The 20,983-nt window shown below is 43.3% G+C and overlaps 1 protein-coding gene across 3 annotated transcripts in view; it reads right to left on the bottom strand.

The window, feature by feature from the left end:
* Positions 1–210: 210 nt before the first annotated feature.
* Positions 211–20,983, bottom strand: part of DRAM1 (DNA damage regulated autophagy modulator 1) — a 28,221-nt gene continuing 7,448 nt past the window's right edge. The window contains exons 3-8 of one of the 3 annotated variants that reach the window (XR_014175746.1): positions 13,445–13,587; positions 9,312–9,489; positions 6,515–6,573; positions 5,344–5,460; positions 2,848–2,940; positions 554–599 (exon numbers count right to left, since the gene is read on the bottom strand). Coding sequence is in view for 1 of the 3 variants with exons in the window: in XM_081957891.1 (XP_081814017.1) it covers positions 555–599; positions 2,848–2,940; positions 6,515–6,573; positions 9,312–9,489; positions 13,445–13,587 (518 nt within the window). In the remaining 2 variants the exon portion in view is untranslated. Of the gene's footprint in view, positions 600–2,847; positions 2,941–5,343; positions 5,461–6,499; positions 6,574–9,311; positions 9,490–13,444; positions 13,588–20,983 lie in introns of all 3 variants that reach the window. The other 2 variants (XM_081957891.1, XR_014175747.1) reach the window with 2 other exon arrangements.

Genomic DNA, 20,983 nt, shown 5'->3' with positions numbered 1-20,983 from the left:
GATATTCCAGGGGGTGCGAAAACTTGGGTTGAGAAGTTTCAAAATTATAGTGCATATGCATAATGATATGCATATAATTACTTACTTTTGTAAGGGTTGCCAGAATATATCAGAAGTGTTCTAGGGTTGCGGGGTATAGAAAAGGTTGGGAACTTAAAAGAAAGGCCCATTGAATTAAATTGAAATCTTCCAAGTAATTGGTAGCTGGAATTGCAGCTTGAGTTTCTTTATTCTTTATCTTTATTCACCAAGTGAATAAAAAGGAAAGAGATATTACAGTAGATAAACATTTATTCCTTAGTGATTACATATCTCAGAGGTCCTCTATTTTTTAAAAAAACATTAAAATGTACTTATAATACAAAAAATTATTAGTAGATTGGTTACACAGGAAAATTAATAGCCTAAAATTAAAAATACATTTTTTTTTCTTGACAATGATTATACAATTTGCAGCAGTGATGCATCAGGTTCATGCCAGGTCAATCTTGGCCATTGCAACAGTTTATATAAATCCCCACCCCACCCCAATTCAGCTAACTAACAATAAGTGGTCAGAGGTTTCCATGAATTTCTGTTGATATTTGTATGGTAACTCCCTAGAAGAAAGGATTACAAGAAAAAGGCAAAAATCAGTAAATCATTACAAAGCGCACATTTAAATGTAAACAGAAGATACCAAGTATGGAATTAGGGAAGATGCATTTACTGACTCAAACAGCTGCAACTGAAACCTGAAATGAATTGTTAAAAAACAATTTTCTAATATTTTAAGTGTCTTAACTGTGGGTTCCAATGCAAAGGGCTAAATACAGGTAGTCTCCATTTAAGTACCACAATTGGGATAAGCAACTCCACCACTAAGCAAAGCAGTCTATGAGCGGGAAATCATACGATTGCGATTGTGCTTTCATTTTTTCCACTTTCAGTGAATGCTCACCTGGACAGCAACAGGACAGTGCTGGGACAGCTGGCTCATAACTGACAAGATTAATCAGTTTCATATCTTTACTTTTAATTTATTTATACGCTACCTTCATCATTCTTATGTATAACTCTAGGCAGACAGCATACCTAATTAATGAGATCTAAATATGGGTGTTAACTTTTCAGAAACATTTCTTCTAGATTATATGAGATGAGATTAGTTTTATTGATTAGCCTATAGGCCAGTGATGGAGAACCTTTTTTGGCTCGTGTGCCAAAAGCGAGGGGAGCACAGGGGGGGGGGGTCATGCGCGGGCATGCTACGCCCATGCTATGTACACGACCACAGTGTGCATGCGCACATGACCAACGTTCCCCCCCATTTTTGGCGTGCTTTTTTTGCCCTCCTCAGGCTCCAGAAGCTTTATAGGAGCCTGGGGAGGACGAAAACAGTCTTCCCCGCCTGCCTCCAGAGCGCGAAAAACTGGTTCTACCAGCAAACCGGAAGTTTGGGAATGGACTTCCGGTTTCCTCATAGGGCCAGTTTTAGCCCTCCGGAGTCTTCAGGGGCCTCCAGGAGGCTTCCCTGAAGGGCTAAAACCATCCCTATGAGCAACCTGGAAGTCACTTCCAGTTTGCTCGTAGTGTGGTTTTTTGCACTCTGGAGCCTTCAGGGAAGCCTCCGGAGGGCTAAAACTAGCCCTACGAGTGAACCGGAAGTCCATTCCTGAATTTCCGGTTTGCCCATAGGGCCAGTTTTTCATACTCTGGAGGCTTCAGGGAAGCTCCTGGGCAACCCTCGCGTGCCCTGACAAATGGCTCCAAGTGCCACCTGTGGCACATATGCCATAGGTTCGCCATCACAGCTATAGACCATATCAAAGTACAAGGTTCTAACATGTATTACCAATAAAATCCTACACAAATAATTTAAAATAAGAGTAAGGTAAAATACAATAGTTATAGGAAAAAATATAATAATTTAATACATAAATATGTAAAATAGAATATAATAACATAAAATTACATTTCTGTGCTAACTCTATCGATGAGATCTAAATATGTCTGTTAACTTTTCAGAAATATTTCTTCTAAAAAATGTGGCATGAAAAATGACTTAAGAAGGTCACTTCAAGATCTAACAGCTGCATACACACAGCTTGTTAGTTTGGTTAGCTTTAGCTTCATTTCATTTTTCAGGCTTTATTGCCATGATGGTGAACCTATGGCATGAGTGCCAGAGGTGGCATGCAGAGCCCACTCTTTTGGCATGCATGCCGTCGCCCCAGGTCAGATCTCCGTGGTGTTTCTTTTGTGAACTTCTATTTCCCTGCAAACAACAAAACAGAAGCTCACGAAAGAAATTGATCTTACCTCTTGCTGTGTGGCCGCTGTTGGGATTCCTGCCTCCTGCTGGCCAGCTGATTTTTGGATCTCTGCTGCTCATGCGCACGCATTCACATGCGTGCACGCACAGTTTGGGCACTTGGTGACTAAAAGGTTTCCATTGCTGCTTTATCGCTTGAACCAAATTAAGCTAAATGAATTAGGTGAATCGATCACTATTTGTTTCCCCCTTCTTTCTCTTCTACAATAATTCCTACCCAAGTGAACTTGGAAAATTTCTGAAACAGTAGGGCTTTACCCATTCTCCCAACTTTCAAAATATCTAATAAACTCATGTTCTAGTAAGTCCACATGTACTTTGCAACATGAGTGGCTAGTACACCAGTCACTGGACTTCAGCTCAGACAAGTACTCAGAGATGCAATCTGTAACTATTGGTCTTTCTATAAAGAGGCTACACCAGAGGTCTGCAACCTGTGGGCCGTGAGGGATATTTTTTGTTGTTGTTGCAAATCCCTTACTACACAAATTACTTCAAGGAATTTTGCCCTCCTGATAGTTGTTCCTGCTTACCTGAAAGTCTCTGATATACGTTAAGAAGAAGAACACAAAGCCGAAGGCTACTGTCCATTCGCAGATTGCACTTACAAAATGGTACACATAATCCTAAGGGAAGGAATATATACATAAAAACCCATTAAATAGAGCCATTACATTGTTTGCAATGGCAAGCAAAAGGTGAGTCAAGTATAGAGATAGCGAATAACTATATACCAGATGAACAGTGTGATAGAAAAGTACTTATTGGTTTAGAATTGCATCCAGTTAGTGTCCCTTCACAGGCAGGAGGTTCTTTGATTCAGCAGAAGCCTCATCAGTGGGAAAAAGGATGCAATTGTCAGTCATTGCCCTCTTCCTGCATTCTCCATGTTGTTCTGGAAGATTGATCCCCAATCTTAAAGAGATTTGGGAAGAGGAGAAAACTTCGAAGCCTGCCTCTTTCTCTAATTCTCTGACAGAAGCCCCTGTTACATCAAGCACTGTTGTAATCAAATGAAGACAACCTTTTTGATTTGCTGAATTTCAGTACACATAGCAGGTATACCTTTCCTATGTGGCTTATCACAGAGGTGGGTTGCCAATTTCTCTACTACCAGTTTGGGTGCGCTGCTGCGCAGAAGCATCCAGGCAGGTGGGCAGAGCCTCCTGTCGCCGCTATTACTGGTTTGGCCGATCTAGCAGCAACCCATCTCTGGCTTATCATTGATGAAAACCTAACACCCTTTCCCCTGAAAATAAGACCTATAAAAAAATAAGACATAGCATGTTTTTACATGTGCCTAATATAAGCCCTACCCCAAAAATAAGCCCCACTTAAGAGCCATCGCAGCTGGCCGCCCATATATTTTGTCTGGTTGCTCGCGTGCCGTGGCCATGAGGCAAAGTGGGGGACTGGAGCTGCCCCACATGCCCTACACCGACTTACCTCAGGGCCCCCGCAGCTAGGCCATCCACACCCTGACACCTGCCTCATGGCAGCAGCACTAGCAGCCATGTGCAGCAGGAGCTCATGTGGCCACCGGCCCACTTCTCCTGTTTGTGGCTGCAATGGAGCAAGAGGCCAAGTGGTGTGTTGGTGTCACAGCTGCAAGGTGAGGCAGGTGTTGGAAGCATGGATGCGGGAGCCCTGCTTGCGGGAGCCCTGAGGTAACCCAGTGCAGGGCACATGGGGCGGCTTCACTAGCTGCCTTGTGGCAGTGCCACTACCACACTGCACAGCTTCCTGCCCCGACGCAAGGAAGCAGAATTGGGCCTCCCGTACATGGGGAAAAAATAAGACATCCCCCAAAATAAGGCCTAGGGCATATTTTGGGACCCAAAAGAAAATAAGACTTGGACTTATTTTCTGGGAAACACGGGTATTAAAATATAAAACACACTATATCTCGATCATTTTTCATTACTAAGCTTCTACAAGCACCCATACAAGATATGTATGACTTTGGGCAACTAACAGATAAATAGGACAACCACAAATACTACTAAAAATGAAGTAAAACATTAATATTAACAACACCACTATTAGTTGCTGAGATATTATACAGCTGTAAAAGAATATTTCACTTTTCACCAATCTGAGAGAAATTTTTAGGAAAAATAATCCCAAATCATCTGCCAGACCAGATTATATTATTTTGAGGATGCATGTGTGTGTGTGTGTGTGTGTGTGTGTGCATGGATATATCTTCAGAGCAAAAAAGCAATACCGTATTTTTCAGAGTATAAGACGCACCGGAGTATAAGACACAGCAAGGTTCTGAAGAGGCAAATTTTAAAAAAAGTAGGTAGGTAACATAGAGGGATAGAGAGGGAGAAAGAGACAGAAATACAGTAGATAGGGAGGGAGGGAGGAAAGGAGAGGAGAGAGAAATACAGTAGGTAGGTAGGGAGAGAGAGAGAGAGAGTAGGTAGGAAGGTAGATGTTTCCAGGTGTATTTATCCATATGCTGGAGAAGGAAATTGCTGACAAGCTGCAGCATCTAACTTTGTTTCTGCTGGCACAGCACTTGATCAATGTAATTCTCATCAATCAGTTTTAAAGAGCTTTCGAAAAGGGGAAAAAGTTTTTCCAGTGCATACCCCCCCAAAACGGCCTGTTTTTGGCAAAAACGGGCCCGTTTTTTTTCAAATAAAAGGCATGAATATCCTTGGAGGGAACCTGTGAAAATGGGCCTGTTTTTTGTCAAAAAAATTGGCATGCATAGCTTTATGGAGGTTTATAAGGTGATGCTGGGGGCTGGGGGGCAAAAAACAGCCCATTTTTTGCTCATTTCTGCCCTCCCCAGCCCCCAGGAGCTCTCTGAAAGCCTCCATAAAGGTATGCATGGCCATTTTGGTGAAGGGGTGGGGCTTCAGGAGGCAAAAATGCTGTATTTGATGTATAAGACGCACCCAGATTTTCAGCCTCTTTTTTGAGGAAAAAAGGTGTGTCTTATACTCAGAAAAATACGGTAATTCTTTTAAAAAGAGAGAGATTCTTTCTATCAATATAGGTTGCATGAGGCATACCTGGTCAGAGCTCAGATTTGCAGGTAGTTCGGGCAAAGTGTCCTTTTGTTCTGAATATTAGACTGACAACCTTCCATTCCTGGCCTTTGGGTGAGAGGCAAATAGCCATGGATTATTCTGAAAGGAGAATTTACACAAACCTCAATTCTCCAAGTGCAAGTCTTTACACAGGAGACATTTGTTTTGTTTGAACTTTTACAAAAAAATAATAATTTCACAGTTCTCAAATCTATATGTGAACCAGAATGCACTTTTCAGAATTTAATAATGTAGGTCTTGGTTTTATAATTTTAAAAACCCTACAATTTTTAAAATGTGTTTATCAACTTGCCTCCAGAAGCTGTAAATGCTCCAACACTGGAAATTTTTAAGAAGATGTTGGATAACAATTTGTCTGAAGCGGTGTAGGGTTTCCTGCCTAAGTAGGGGGTTGGACTAGAAGACCTCCAAGGTCCCTAACAACTCTGTTAGTCTGTTATTCTGTTAAAGAAAAATGTGTACAAAAAAGGATAATGCCCCATCTATATCTTAATATAGATGAAATATCTAGATTTAATGTGATTTTTTGAAAAGCAAATTGGAAGATGAGGAGAATGGAGCACAACAAATTTTTAGCCAAGAAAAAAAGCTGAAGAATTAAGACTCGATAGTTTTATTCATCTACAAATGTATTTTTAATTTACACATTTATTGAAGCTAAGCATAGATTCATAATTTAATACCCCTACTGATTTCTTATTTTCCATGTTCCTAAAGGAGGCCTTGCTCCCTAAAATGATTTTAGTGTTCCAAACTTTTCTGTATCTTTCAGTCTCTAGTGACAACTCTTAATTTTCTCATCACAAAATCCATGATAGGCATAATTTACTAGCAAATCTAAGACTCTGACCAAATATATCTCAGGTGACCTATATTTAGAGAAAGTTAAAGATCACTGAGTTAAGAATCAGAAAGCTCTGAGTTTAAAAGCTTACACATATCTATCTAGGCAAACCTTAACATTTAAAACATATGTCACAACCTAGTATATAGTATTAGCAACATGCAAAAACAGTAGCTCTGGTTATCTGTTTCCTTAAGTATTTTAGTAAAAAAAACCAAAAACTATTACATAAAGTTAAACTGCACTGAATGGGTAGAAATATTAATTTTTTACCTAGTATATGTTTACCTTTTCACCTGGATTCCAATCTATTTTTGTAATGGATATTAATGAAGCGCATGCAATCACTGAGAAAAAGGAGTTAAGAGGAAACAAATGATTTTTTTAAAAAACAAAACATATAAAATTGCACTTTCCTTTTACCAACATACAGTACATAACAATTGAAATACTGAAAGGAAAAAATCATTAATCAAATAGGGAAATAGAAATAGTAATAATGGCACATGTACATGAAGGCAGAGCTGATGTCAGATAATAATTATATATGTATGTATGTGTGTGTGTGTGTACGTGCGTGCATTCCAGCATAATTCTGGAACGTCTCGAGCAATTTCAACCAAATTTGGTACACAGATGACCAAATACTGAAAACAAATACTGTGGGAGTAAGACACCCCTAATACCCCTCAGTGTGTGTGTGCTCTGTTAAGATACAGTCTGTTGTGCCTTAAAGTGGCTTCTACTGTACTGCCGTAAAATGGATTCCACTGAACAGTGCAGTAGAGTTGTCATGGTAACGGCTTCACAGTACTCCACAAGGAGGCTCCCTCTGGTAAAGGGGAAAATCTAACATTAGAAATTACGTGTGGTCCGGACATTTTCCCCCTATAAATAAATACCAGGGCAATGCCAGGTTATGGGCTAGTAGAATTATACACTTCTGATTTGTGACTATACACAACAACCAGTGTGCATGGGCATGTTGGCAAGCCCACTCAATATGAAGAAGCAATGAATGTAAAGTTTTCTTAGATTCTGTTATCACTTGGTTTGGGTATACATTCCTAATTTCAGTATCGAAAATGAGTATTTTAACTTTTAAGATAAAGTCCACCTTTATCTTTTTGGTTTTTGCAGAAAATCCTGGCCAATGCAAAGTTCAGGCTCCAACCTCACGGCAACCTTGTGCTATTCTCCTAGCAAGGAGAACTTCTCCCTATAGGAGGCTGTTTTTGTTTTATTTATAGACTCCCCAGTTTGTGGAGCCTTCTGGAAAAGAAACCAGGCCCCTACACCCTTATGATAACTACTTGCTAGGAGAATAGCACAAGGATTGACAAGACTGCAAGAAATCTTAAGTTGAGCATCCCATCGCATTGCGTTGGCCAGGGACCTCTGCAAAAAATGAGAAGTTGGTACTGCTGGGCCCTGGAACTGGATGAGAAGCAGGTCCATTGGGTAGCTGGATGGGAGGCAGGCCTTGGCTTATAGACTGTAAGTGTCCTCTGTGTGCCAGCTTTAAGCTCCCTTGCCTGGTTGAATGGCTGACTTGGGAGCAGGCTGAGGCCTGGGAAGCTCCCAGAGACAGGAAGCAGAGCACCAGGTGCCTCTGGGGTGGGAGAGCCTTGGAGGCCCAGGCAGGAAAGCTTCGGCCTGCACTAGGCCTCCTGTTGTGGCCCACCAATGGCCAGTGCAGCTGACAGCAGATTCGGGCAGTGAGGAGGTTGGGGAGGAACATGGGCCAGTCCTGGAGTCTGGGGAAGGCACTGACGAGTGCTCTGTGTCGGAGGGAGAGAGTGGGCCAGAGCCGTATGTCAGTTATCAGCTGCCTTCAATCAAACATCAGTGAGGCAACGAACAGCTGGAACCTGTTCCCAGTGTGCGCATGTGCAGAGTTGCCAGACAAAGGGAGCAGTTAAAGAACAGGGATTGACTTGGGAGTAAGGCCACAGGTGGACGATGAATGGCCCCTCCCAGAGAAAATAAAAGAGGAGCGAAAGGGGAGTGGAGTTTGCAGGAGACAATGAGTTCACGACTCTCTGAGACTCCTTGCCAAATTTTGCAGATATTGGCCTGTCAGCTCTCCAAGTCAGATAACTGTAAATCTTCCCTTGACTGTAAATCCTCCCTTGAAAGACTTTGCTGGATGTGAAAGAGCAGAATTCACAGTAAATTATTAAAAGGGGTTTTTGTCGGGGTAAGGAGTTTGCTTCAGGCTCTTAGGAAGCCTCAGTCAGAACACCTCCAAAGGCCTCCCCCATCCCTGAGGTACCCAGTGCTCCACTTAATCCCCCACACATTTAACAATTGCACTGGGGATGTATGGATCATTAGGTGAAACAGTTCATTTAATACCATTGCAACATGCGACTATAATGGGGAGTGTCAGCCTCTGCTTCTCTTGCTTGCTATCGGCTGCCATAGAAACGGGGGGGGGGGATGGTATTTGGAAAGGGGATTGTATGGTTTTGTTCTCACCATCTTCTGCGCATGCTGATGGCTGATGTTTGGACTTGGTCAAGGCCAACCGTCTCGCATACCAACCTGATGAGGCCTTTTGAAGATGCATCCCACATGACACCTTAGGGAGTTGCAGATTGGACACTGGGCTGGGGTAATTGGAGGGAGGGGGCTGGGTAATCATTTGATATGTACTTGTTCGCACCTTTTTGGCTCGGATCTTGCTTTCCTTTTCGCTGCTTTCAATTCATATCTAGTAAAAGTACTTTATCTCTATTCAAATGGAGTTGAGGTTTTTCTTTCTTAGATGCTAAAGGAGGCATGCCTGACAGGGAGGCTCCATGACATATCTCAAGGACTTCCTGTGTATCTTGAAAATAGTTTCAACATAGCTGGTACATGCTATACATCTTACCAGTATGTCTAGTGCGTCTCTCCCAATGTCTCACTGCTTTATAAGCATAGCCGCCTATATGTCAGACTTGCATGTTATGAACTGTACAATTTTGTCCCTTTCAGGAAATGCTGTAAAACTGAATATAGAACCAGTAAGCTGACATAAAATTGTGGGGCTTGTATTGTTAAGAACTTTTGACATATTAATATCCTATAAAAAGGATACTGGGAATGACGGCTACCCAAGTCATTATGGAGAGAAATAATCTTGTGTGGCATACACACGGGGTGCTCCATTGTGGACGTGATTTGTAAGAGATAATTGTCTGAAGAAAAATGTAGACAGCACCAGAGACAAAAGCCAAAAGAGCTCCCCCATCATGGACAGCAGGAACTGCTAACTCCTGAAAAGACAATTGAAAAGCATTGTATATGATTAGAGTTGCGATCAATGTACCTAAAAGGCTATCATCAGGGAGAAAATAAGCGTAGTCAAACTAGCAGTATTAGAAAGGTCTTTTTGCCATTATAAAGCACCTATACGGTAGTCCTTGACTTATGGCAACAATTCCAGCCAATATTTCTATAAGCTGTTGTGATGATAAATTGAGATGGACCCTATTTTATGACAATTTTTATAGAGGTTGTTAAGTGAATCATGCAGTAGTTAAGTGAATACCGAGGTCATTAGGCAAATCCAGATTCCCTAATGGGCATTTTATGTTGGAAATCAGCAAAAAAAAAAGATCACAAATCACAATGACCAGAGGACCCTATCAGTCATAAATATGAACCAGTTGTCAAGCATTCCAATGGCAAACATGTGGTGATTGTGAGGGTGAAGTGACGGTTGTAAATACAAGTACAGATCATAAGCCATGGTACTTACAACCAGTCTTCAAAGTTACGGCAGTTGCAGAGCCTTGCCGTCATGGGATCAAAATTCAGGGACTTGGCAACCTATTTGCAACCGCATGGTGAGCTTCAACTTCCACCTACCCACCTGTCTCCCCCACATCTCTGCCCTTTTGGCTGCTTTGCTTCCCACCACTCCTGCCATCTCTTGCTGACCTGCCGTATCTTCCTCTTCCTGCTGTGAGGCATGCCTGGCCAAGGCAGCTTCTGGCCCTTTAGAACCACCGTGGAGGCCTTATAAAGGCCATCTGCTGCCTTGGCTAGGCACTCCGGTTCAACCAGTGGATTCCATTGCTGGCCATTGGGGGCGAGCAACTGGCCCCCGTGGAGCGGACACGCAATTTGGGCGTCCTCCTAGATGCCCGGCTGTCGATGGATGACCATGTTGCAGCCGTGGCGAGGGGGGCGTTCCACCAGGTTTGCCTGGTGCGTCAATTGCGCCCCCTATTGGACTGGGACGCCCTTTGCACAGTCACTCATGCGCTGGTGATGTCCCGTCTGGACTACTGCAACGCTCTCTACATGGGGCTCCCCTTGAGATGCACCCGAAGACTACAGCTGGTCCAGAATGCGGCCGCGCGGGCAATTATGGGGAGTACTAGATACTCCCATGTAACAACTCTCCTGCGTGAGCTGCACTGGCTCCCTGTGGTCTACCAGGTGCGTTTCAAGGTGTTGATCACCATCTTTAAAGCGCTCCATGGCACAGGACCTAGTTACCTGCGGGATCGCATCCTACCCCATACATCCCTGCGACCAATTCGCTCTCACAGAGAGGGACTCCTCCGGGTGCCGTCGACTAAGCAGTGCCAGCGGGCGGCGCCCAGGAGTAGGGCCTTCTCTGTGATGGGCCCAGCCCTCTGGAATGACCTCCCCCCCCCGACATTAGGACTACCACTGATCTCCGCTCCTTCCGCAAGAAACTCAAGACCCACCTGTTCCAACTAGCTGGCCTGGCTTAACTACAACTCTATTCTCTAATCCTCCTGGCAATTTTTAAATTTTAGGGTAGTTTTTAAGGTTATTTTAATCCTATTATTATTGTATTATTTTATGAAATGTAATATTGTTGATATGAGTTTTTATACCTCCTCCATGCAACATGTAATATATATCTTTGATTGTATGCCGCCCCGAGTCCCTTCGAGGAGAGGGAGCGGCTTATAAATCTAATAAAATGAAAATGAAATGAAATGACTCCTCAGCAGCAGTGGACAATGATGTTGGTCAGCTGGCGACGGTAGGAGTAGACAGTGGTGACAAAGTATAGGGCAGCCGAAAGGGCAGAAATGGGTGGAGATAGAATGGGAGGGACAGGGGAATTGAAGGAGCATGTCACTGCGTTAAATTGTTTGCTAGCCGAGCTGAAAGAGTTACTGCGCAGGTCATAGGTCTTTATCAGCAATGATTTACTGCGCATGCTTAACATGTTTATAATACATCACACATTCCAGAGACTTCTTTCCTTTTGATCTTTGTTCGTCTGCCGAAGAAGGTGGACAACACTTGTTCTTGCCAAAATGTAACAATTAGATTTGTTTTATTTCTATTTTCATTTTATTTTCATATTAAAGTTTGTTTATGAGGCCGTCTAGCAGTGATCAGGTGCCTATGGAGCTAGACAGCAGTGAAGCAGAGGAACAGCTAGAGCCTGTTCCCAGTGTGCACATGCGCAGAGTTGCCAGAAGAAAAGAACAACTCAGAAATCAGGGTAGGCTTGAGAGTAAAGACACAGGTGGAAGGTGATTGGCCCCTCCCATAGGAAATAAAAGAGCAGCGAAAGAAGAGTGGGCTTTTGCAGGAAACAATTTGTTCGGTCAGTCGTTAGATTAGTTTCAGGAGTGTGAAGATCTGTCCGTGAATCTCAGAGACTCTGTGCCCAGTCTTTCCTTGCACAGCACCGCATTTGGAAAATATTTACATGGCAGCTTTCCAAGATAGATAAGGTCTGTAGTCATAAATATTCCTTTTGAAAGACTGTTTGCCAGGCCTTGCTGAACGTGAATGAGAGGAATTCACATTTGTTTAATAAACGGGGTTTTATCGGGACCAGGACTCTGCCTCGTGCTTTTTGTGGGGAAACCTAGGTCACAACAGCAGTGAGATGGAACTGGCAGTTCACACAAAGCAGGAGAAGTGTGAGGCCTTTCTCTAATGACAGTGCAGATCTTGTATATAATAACCACAATCGGGAATTATTGGTACGCACTGCAGTCATGTAGTACTTCGCCTGACAACTGCTGCACTTAGCAATGGGTATCAATTAGGGTTGACTATCTGTATGATAGTTTATACAATACAATATAATAGCAGAGTTGGAAGGGACCTTGGAGGTCTTCTAGTCCCACCCCCTGCCTAGGCAGGAAACCTTATACCGTTTCAGACAAATGGCTATCCAGCATCTTCTTCTGGGGCATTCACAACTTCTGGAGGCAAGCTGTTCCACTGATTAATTGTTCTAATTGTCAGGAAATGTCTTCTCAGTTCTAAGTTGCTTCTCTCCTTGATTAGTTTCCACCCATTGCTTCTTGTTCTACCCTCAGGTGCCTTGGAGAATAGTTTGACTCCCTCTTCTTTGTGGCAACCCCTGAGATATTGGAACACTGCTATCATGTCTCCCCTAGTCCTTCTTTCTCTTAAGCTAAACATACCCAGTTCCTGCAACCGTTCTTCATATGTTTTAGTCTCCAGTCCCCTAATCATCTTTATTGCTCTTCTCTGCACTCTTTCTAGAGTCTCCACATCTTTTTTACATCATGGCGACCAAAACTGAATGCAGTATTCCAAGTGTGGCCTTACCAAGGCATTATAAAGTGGTATTAACATTTCACGTGATCTTGATTCTATCCCTCTGTTGATGCAGCCTAGAACTGTGTTGGCTTTTTTGGCAGCTGCTGCACACTGCTGGCTCATATTTAAATGGTTGCCCACTAGGACTCCAAGATCCCTCTCACAGTTACTACTATTGAGCAAGGTACCACCTATACACGATTGTTATGTGAATCACTCAGTTGTTCAGTTAGTAACAGGGTTCTTAAGTGAATCAAGCGTCTCCATTAATTTTGCTAGTCAGAAGATCGCAAAAGGTGATCAGACGATCCCAGGACATTGCAACCATTATAAATATGAATCAATTGTCAAGCATCTAAATTGTGATCACATAACCACCCATGGGGATGTTGCAATGGTCATAAGTGTGAAAAATGGTCATAAGTTACTTTTTTCACTGACTTAATTTTGAATGGTCACTAAATGTACTGCTGTAAGTCAAGGACTAGTTGTATATTGTTTTGATTCTCTCTTGATAACGTACAAAGTTATTTTAAAAGGCTGGTCAAAATGAATGTATTTAATGCTCATATAATATTCTTCATCATTTGTAAGCCATTGAAGGAGAAATGGGATATAAATTTAATAAATAAAATAGAAAGGTATCTTTCTTACCTGAAAACTTGCAACAATGCCCAATCCAATACAACCCAAAATTCCAACGTACAATGTCAATAAGTTGAAACAAGGGGAAATAAAATGTGTCACATCATTTTGTTTCTTTACAATTGAATATTTTATATACATTGTAACTGCACCTAAAAAAGAAGAAGAGAAAAATATACTATAAATTGTCCTAAAGACAAATAATGCAATACAAAAGCGAGTTTGGTCCTGACAATGCAGAGAAGAGAATAATTTCACTTAGATAATGAATATATTATACCTGTGATGGGCACATGTGCTGGAAGTGGAACGCGGAGCCATCTCTCCAGGCACGCGAGCCGTCGCCCATTGCTCTTCCGGGTTCCAGTGCGCCAGCCAGCTGGTCTTCATATGCACGGGAGCATCAGAAACTGGAAGGACAGTCACCTGTTGCACATGCGGACACCAGGAAGATGATCTTCTGGTTTCTGGCATGCATGAAGATCATCTTCCCGATGCACGCATGCACACTGGGTGCCTGCTCTTCTAGTTTCGGTGCTCCCACATGCGTGAAGACCAGTTGGCCGGCACACCAGAACCCAGAAGAGCAAGGGGAGCAGAGTTTCCAGCCAGGATGGGTGGGCCAGGGCTTCTCTCCCTCTCCACCAGAGTGGCCTTCTTGCATGGCCCCAGTTCTCCAGGCCACGGCACTAATGCGCATCCATGGCTCGGGGGCACGGGGAAGTGTTTGCTGGCCAGCCGGCCAGCCTCACCACTGCTCCTGCAACTGCGAGGGGGCAGCGGCGGTTCTTGCACTGCTGCTTCTGGTCGGGATGCTGGAGCAGCCAGGAGGAGGAAGAGGAGTTGCAGTCGGGGAGGAATAAGGAGTTGAGTCTGCGCAGGAGGAACGTCTATCCAGTACTGGAGTAAGCTCGGTTGGCGCTTCCTTGGCAGAAGTGGCGGGGGGGGGCTGCACTGGCTTGTTCTTGGTGGTGGGCTGGGAGAAGCGCTTCATCCAGGCCAGAGTTGGGGTGAAGCTCTCCCGCCTGCTGGCCCCCCCAAAGAGAGCCCTGGGAACGCCAATGCCCCTTCCCTCTGAGGCTGGGAAGCGGCTCCAGCTTTCCAGCAGAGGGAGGTGGCATTCCCTGCCCAACTTTCTCTCTGTCCTGCCACCTTGACAGGGACCAGGGGGCAGGCAGGAGGGCAGGCAGGGAGGAGCGAGGACCCCCAAAATGCCAGGCAGAGCTGGCTCATGCACACCAGACAGCTGGTTTGTGTGTGCCGGAAACCGGAAGATCATCTTCCGCCAGGCGGCTGCTCCTCTGGTTTCCGGCACATCAATGCGTACATATGTGCACTCTTGTTTCAGCACTTGGTGCTGAAGTTTTGCCAACACTGTACAATACAGAGTTCTAAAACTGTAATGGTCACGATAATGTGCTTCACCACCAAAATTGTTTTCCAATAATTTGTCCCATCCTAAACTGATCAAGAAGTAAAATCGTTATCAGGGCTCTGCATTTCCAAGACTTTCTTCATGCTAAACTCTGAGGATCATTAGAAATAATTCCTTTCCAGACAATATGAGACTTGAGATTTCCTAAAATTCTTCCGGCAGCTTTTCCTCCAAGTTAGTGGTCTCTGTTTAGAGATCTGGGAGAAAAGAACATAATCATCGGGCTCAACCCATGTTTGGCATCCTTGAAAAGACACTAAGTTCACATACCTCCTTTTCTGATCCCTTTTAGAAATTGCTTGTTAATTGCTTTTTCAGTTATTAGGGGTCTTTGGATCAACATAGCACTGAATTTCCTTCAGTCCTTTGTGAAAGAAGTTTTAACTAAAAGTTTAAGATATTTTTTTTTTTACAAATGGGGAAATAAGCAATAAAAGAACCATTAAAACTTTTGATTTAGAAAATTACAAACAAAGGTTGGGACAAATTTGAAATAAGTTTTGAAATTAAATAATAAATAATCCTTCCAGTGGAAAAATGCTTTTAATTTTTTTAAAGTAAAAATTGGACACTAGAGGGAGCTAGAGATTATAATTAAAGGAGGAGAACACTTAAATTTGACATACAGAATGAAGCAAAATAGTTTAATATTGAACATACTGAAAGTTCTTTTTAAAACATATATGCTGTTATCTCTGATAACCCTTAATGGACTTTTACTAATATCAGACTGAAATGACTGGACTACATGGCTTTGTTTATAGATAAGGAAAAGGTTCCGCTTGCACATATGTGCTAGTCGTTCCCAACTCTAGGGGGCAGAGCTCATCTCCGTTTCAAAGCCGAATAGCCAGCGCTGTCCTAAGACGTCTCCGTGGTCATGTGGCCGGCATGACTAAACACCAAAGGTACACGGAACGCTGTTACCTTCCCACCAAAGGTGGTTCCTATTTTTCTACTTGCATTTTTTACACGCTTTCAAACTGCTAGGTTGGCAGAAGCTGGGACATGTAACGGGAGGTCACTCCATTAGGCGGCGCTAGGGATTCGAACTGCTGAACTGCCGACCTTTCTGATTGACAAGCTCAGCGTCTTAGCCATGGAGCCACTGTGTCCCCTTGTTTATAGATAAGAGACGGATTATTTGAAAAAGAGATCATTAGTTGTATTTTAAGAAAAAATGATCAGTTTAAAAATTTACTTGTGCTTAGGGTAAAAGGAGAATTCATTTCTTTATATATATTTATTTTATTTTCCTTTATTATTTTTTCTTTCTTTTCTAATTCTTTTTCTACTGTTTTTCTTTCTTTTCTGCACTTTTCCCCACTTTTCTTTTTAGTTTGTTCAAGGTAGTCCTCGACTTACCACAATTCATTTAGTGACATTCAAAGTGATAAGAGCACTGAAAAAAAGTGACTGGTGACCATTTTTCACACTTATGACCATTGCAGCATCCTCATGGCCATGTTACCTTTGGATGCTTGACAGCTGGTTCATATTTATGACGGTTGCAGTGTCCCTAGCTCACCTGATCCCTTTTTGCAACCTTCTGACAAGCAAAAACAATGGTGAAGCCAGATTCATTTATTAAGTATGTTACTAATTTCAGTGATTCACTTAACAAATGTGACAAGAAAAGTCATAAAATGGGGCGAAACTCACTTAACAAATTTCTCACAGGACAACATACATTTTGGGCTCAATCGTGGTCATAAGTTGAGGGCTACCTGTATTAGGTTTTACTGTTAGAATTGTAACCTCTAATAAAATTAGGTAAAGGTTCCCTTCGCACATATGTATTAGTCATTCCTGACTCTAGGGGGCAGTGCTCATCTCTGTTTCAAAGCCAAAGAGCCAGCGCTGTCCAAAGACGTCTCCGTGGTCAGGTGGCCAGCATGACTAAATGCCAAAGGCACACGGAACGCTGTTACCTTCCTACCAAAGGTGGTTCCTATTTTTCTACTTGCATTTTTACATGCTTTTGAACTGCCAGGTTGGCAGAAGCTGGGACAAGTAACGGGAGCTCACTCTGTTACACGGCACTAGGGATTCGAACTGCCCAGTGACTGACCCAGATTGGATCCTGCATACTCATAAGTGCCTGAATGACTTCAGCCAAATGTTCCAGCTTGGTGGGGAATATCAAATGAAGCACCATAACCTCTATCCTGGGATGCGTGTTACTCAATAGTGTTAGCAATGACTTGGGTGAGGGAGTTGAGGAGATACTTATGAAGTTTGCAAATTACACAAATCTGGGTGAAGTGGGAAAAGAGAGGATTTTGAACGTTTTACAAGACTTCAACTGTGAGCTGAAGTGAGTAAGACAGAATTAATGATGAAACATGTCAAGTGATGCGTTTCAGTAGGGGAAAAAATTAAAGGCACAAATATCAGATAGGGGAGACTAAACTTGGTGGTATACGAAAAGGGCCTGAGTGTCCTTATGAACTTCAAACTAGCAACTTAATGTAGCTGCTAAAAACAAGTGGGTGGCACTAAGAGGAGTATAGAGTCCACACCACAAGATGTAATTGTTCTTGTCTACTCTGGTCATAGCAGAGTTTGAAATATTGTGCCTAGTTTTCGTCACAATCGTTCAGAAACAGCAGTCACAAACTGGAGCAAGTTCAGAAGAGGGGTAATCTAGAAGCTGAAGTGTCTAGATTAGAAGCTATGTCCTATAACCGTGATGGCGAACCTATGGCACGCCTGCCAGAAGTGGCACACAGAGCCATCTCTCTGGGCATGCTAGCTGTCGCCTGTTGCTCTGCCAGGTTCTGGCACGCCAGCCGCTGGCCTTCAAGTGCACAGGAGTGCCAAAAAACAGAAGAGCAGCTTTCTGAGCTTTCAATTTCTGGCGTGTGCATGCGCGCCGGCCAGCTGGTCTTCACACATGGATGCATGCCAGAAACCGGAAGACCAGGTGACTGGCGCGCATGCACATGCCAGAAACTAGAAGCTCAGCCTCTTGGCACGTACATGCAAACCAGGGAACTGCTCTTCCGGTTTCTGGCGTTCCCGCATATGCGCACCGGGGAGCTCTCTTCCGGTTTCTGGTGCTCCCCCCTCCCACGCGCTCCCATTTGGGCACTCAGCGCCGAAAAGGTTCGCCAACACTGTCCTATAAGAAATAATGGGTATGTTTAACCTACAGAACAGAAAACTGAAAAGAAATACGATAGCAGTCTCCAACTGTTGTCAAATACAAAAGAGAGTAGATTAATTCTCCACGGCCCCAGAACACAGAACCAATGGTTAAAACTAAAAATTATGGTCAGGCTAGATATCAGAACTAACTTCTGATTTTACAAGCAAGCACCTTGTGAAGTCTACCACTATGTTGATTTTTCCTTTGCTGAAAGTCTTCAATCAGAGGCTGAATGTTTGTCTATTGAAGATGATTTACTGAATCTTACACTGGCAGAGGGTTGGTCTGAATGATTTCTAATATTCCTAGGAGCTATGTAATTCTAAAAGATCTACTTACACAACTAGAATTTTTGCTCTATTGCAAAAGCAGTAGATAACAAGAAAGAGAAAAGTAGTAATCATGCCACAATGAAAGAAACCTCCTTCACTATCAGATAATCAGCAGAGCTGAGGCTAGAAAATGATGCTTCTTTATTGCAGATCTCTTGTGAAATAGTTTACCACTACAGATTAGATTTCTATTACTACAGATTAGATTGCTCCAATTCAGCCTTTCAGTAGCAAGTTAAAAATTGAGTTTTTCCATTTTAATTTGCTAATTTAGACAGTACAGTACTGTGGAGTTGTTTATGTGCTCCTATTTTAAAATATTTAATTTTCTGATAACTGTTTTGTTATTTTTGCTTAATTGGATGTTTTTCTCTGTAAACAAATAAGAGTCACATGGCTGTAAAAACAAAATGATTTAAAAACAGTTTCAGAGAGCAAAATATGGATCAAGGAGAAGAGGTAGCAGAGAGACAGACTGAATATGCAGAAGGAAATATACTGCAGTGGAAAAAGCAGTCCTTAAGTATCCTCTCATAAAACACTCAGACCTTTAAAATAAGGATAAATTTAGAGCACAGTCCAGAAACAAACTGGCTAAAATAACAGATGAAGATGATACAAAACTGTGGTGATATAACCTATTCTGACTTGGTGTCACTTATTTAGAACCAATCATGTCCTTTTCTAAGACATAACACGTAGGAAGTATTAAAATAGTTTATCAGTATGTAAATACTACACAAATGCAAATAACACACAAATACTTATAACAAAGTCTGTCTTCTTGTATTCCATCTAGAATATTTCAAAGTCCAGCTATGAAATTCAATAGCCTGCCTTCTATAGTAGAAATCCCAATGAAGACTGTTTTTCTGTACACATCATTATAAATGTAAATAATATTTTGCAGAGTAACATCAAACGTCATTAGTAAAAGCTACTCTAAGCAGAGAATATAGACCCGTGATGGCGAACCTATGGCATGCGTGCCACAAGTGGCACGCGGAGCCATTTGTCAGCTGGCAATAGTCGCAACTCGGCTGCCTGCCACCTTTCCCCTCCTTTGTCTCCCAGCCGGGACGGCCTGCCGCCGAGTTGCGACTATTGCCGCCGCTGCTGCCGCCGTTCACAGGACCCGCCTCTCACCCTCTTCCTCCAGTCGGCAGGCTCCGACTCGTTCGCTGCCTGCCGGGCCCTGGCACCGCGTTCGAGCCGGAGGGGGAAAGGAGGAGAAGGAGGACAACAAAGCCCCCTTCGCTTTCCCCGTCCCCCCCCTTTCGCCTTAATCCTTGCGATGGCGCGGCTAGAGGAGGAGCGGCCGAGGCCTGACGGACTTCCCTTCGGCCGAGCCCGTCCTAGCGGCGGTGGTGGCGGCAGCGGCAGCGATGTGAAGGCCGGGCCTTGGCAAGCGCGCAGAGGCTGGGCGGAGCGGCGCAAGGACGCCGAGCCTGAGGCGCCCGGCGGAGGCGATCCGGGCCCGGGCGATGGAGACGCACATCTCGTGCCTGTTCAGGGACCGTCCCGAGGCTTCCCTGAAGCCTTCAGAGCGCTTAAAACGACCATCCGAGCAACCCGGAAGTCACTTCCGGGTTGCTCGGAGGGTGGTTTTAAGTGTTCCGAAGGCTTCAGGGAAGCCTCCGGACGTTCCCTGAAGCCTCCGGGGGCCAGGGGAGACTCTTTTCGCCCTCCCCAGGCTCCTATAAAGCCTCTGGAGCCTGGGGAGGGCGAAAAAATCATGCAAAAATGGGCGCGTTGTGCGTGCATGCGCACTGGGGGCGCGTTGCATTATGGGTGTGGCACGCCCGCACACAACCCCCCCGCGCTCCCCCCACGTGTGGCACGCGAGCCAAAAAAGGTTCGCCATCGCTGATATAGACCCTGCTTCAGAACAAGCAACATAATTCAACATGTCAACAGGAGCAGACAGAAGCAACACGAGCTGTTTGCTTGAGCTGATGATAGACCATTACCTTATTCCTATGAATATTACAAATTAAAATTATGCTCATTATAAATTATTCGATAACTGTATCTGCATAATGCCCATATTTCAAAGCTGAAGTCATATTTAATTAATCACACACACCTTTAAAAACAACAACAAATTGCTACTTTAAAAAACATGCATGAAATTGTTTTACAGCCATGATTCACAATCAAGATTTATTAGATGATTTTCAAGTACAGGTAGTCCTCAACTTACGACCATAATTGAGCCCAAAATTTATGTTGCTAAGGAAGAAATTTGTGAAGTAACTTTTGCCCTATTTTATGAATTTTCTTACCGCATTTGTTAACTGTATCACTGCATTCTTAAATTAGTAACAAGGTTTTTAAGTGAATCTGGTTTCCCCATTGATTTTGCTTGTCAAAAGGTCGCAAAAAGGGATCATAAGGCTCTGGGACATTGCAACCAGCATAAATGTGATTCAGTTGTCAGGTATTCAAAATGTAAATCACATGACCATGGGGATGCTCCAATGGTCATAAGGACCACTCATATACCTTTTTCTTAGTTAACAACAGCAAAGAATCCTTATAAAAGTCAGATTGTCATGCAAACTCCGTATGTTCCATTTGCACAGGTGTTTTTCAGATGAGGCATTTACTCTGCAACTCAGCCTTCCTCA

Source organism: Natrix helvetica, assembly GCF_964273705.1.
Source record: "Natrix helvetica genome assembly, chromosome: 6".
NCBI lineage: Eukaryota > Metazoa > Chordata > Lepidosauria > Squamata > Natricidae > Natrix > Natrix helvetica.
This window is presented reverse-complemented; position numbering and strand designations above follow the sequence as displayed.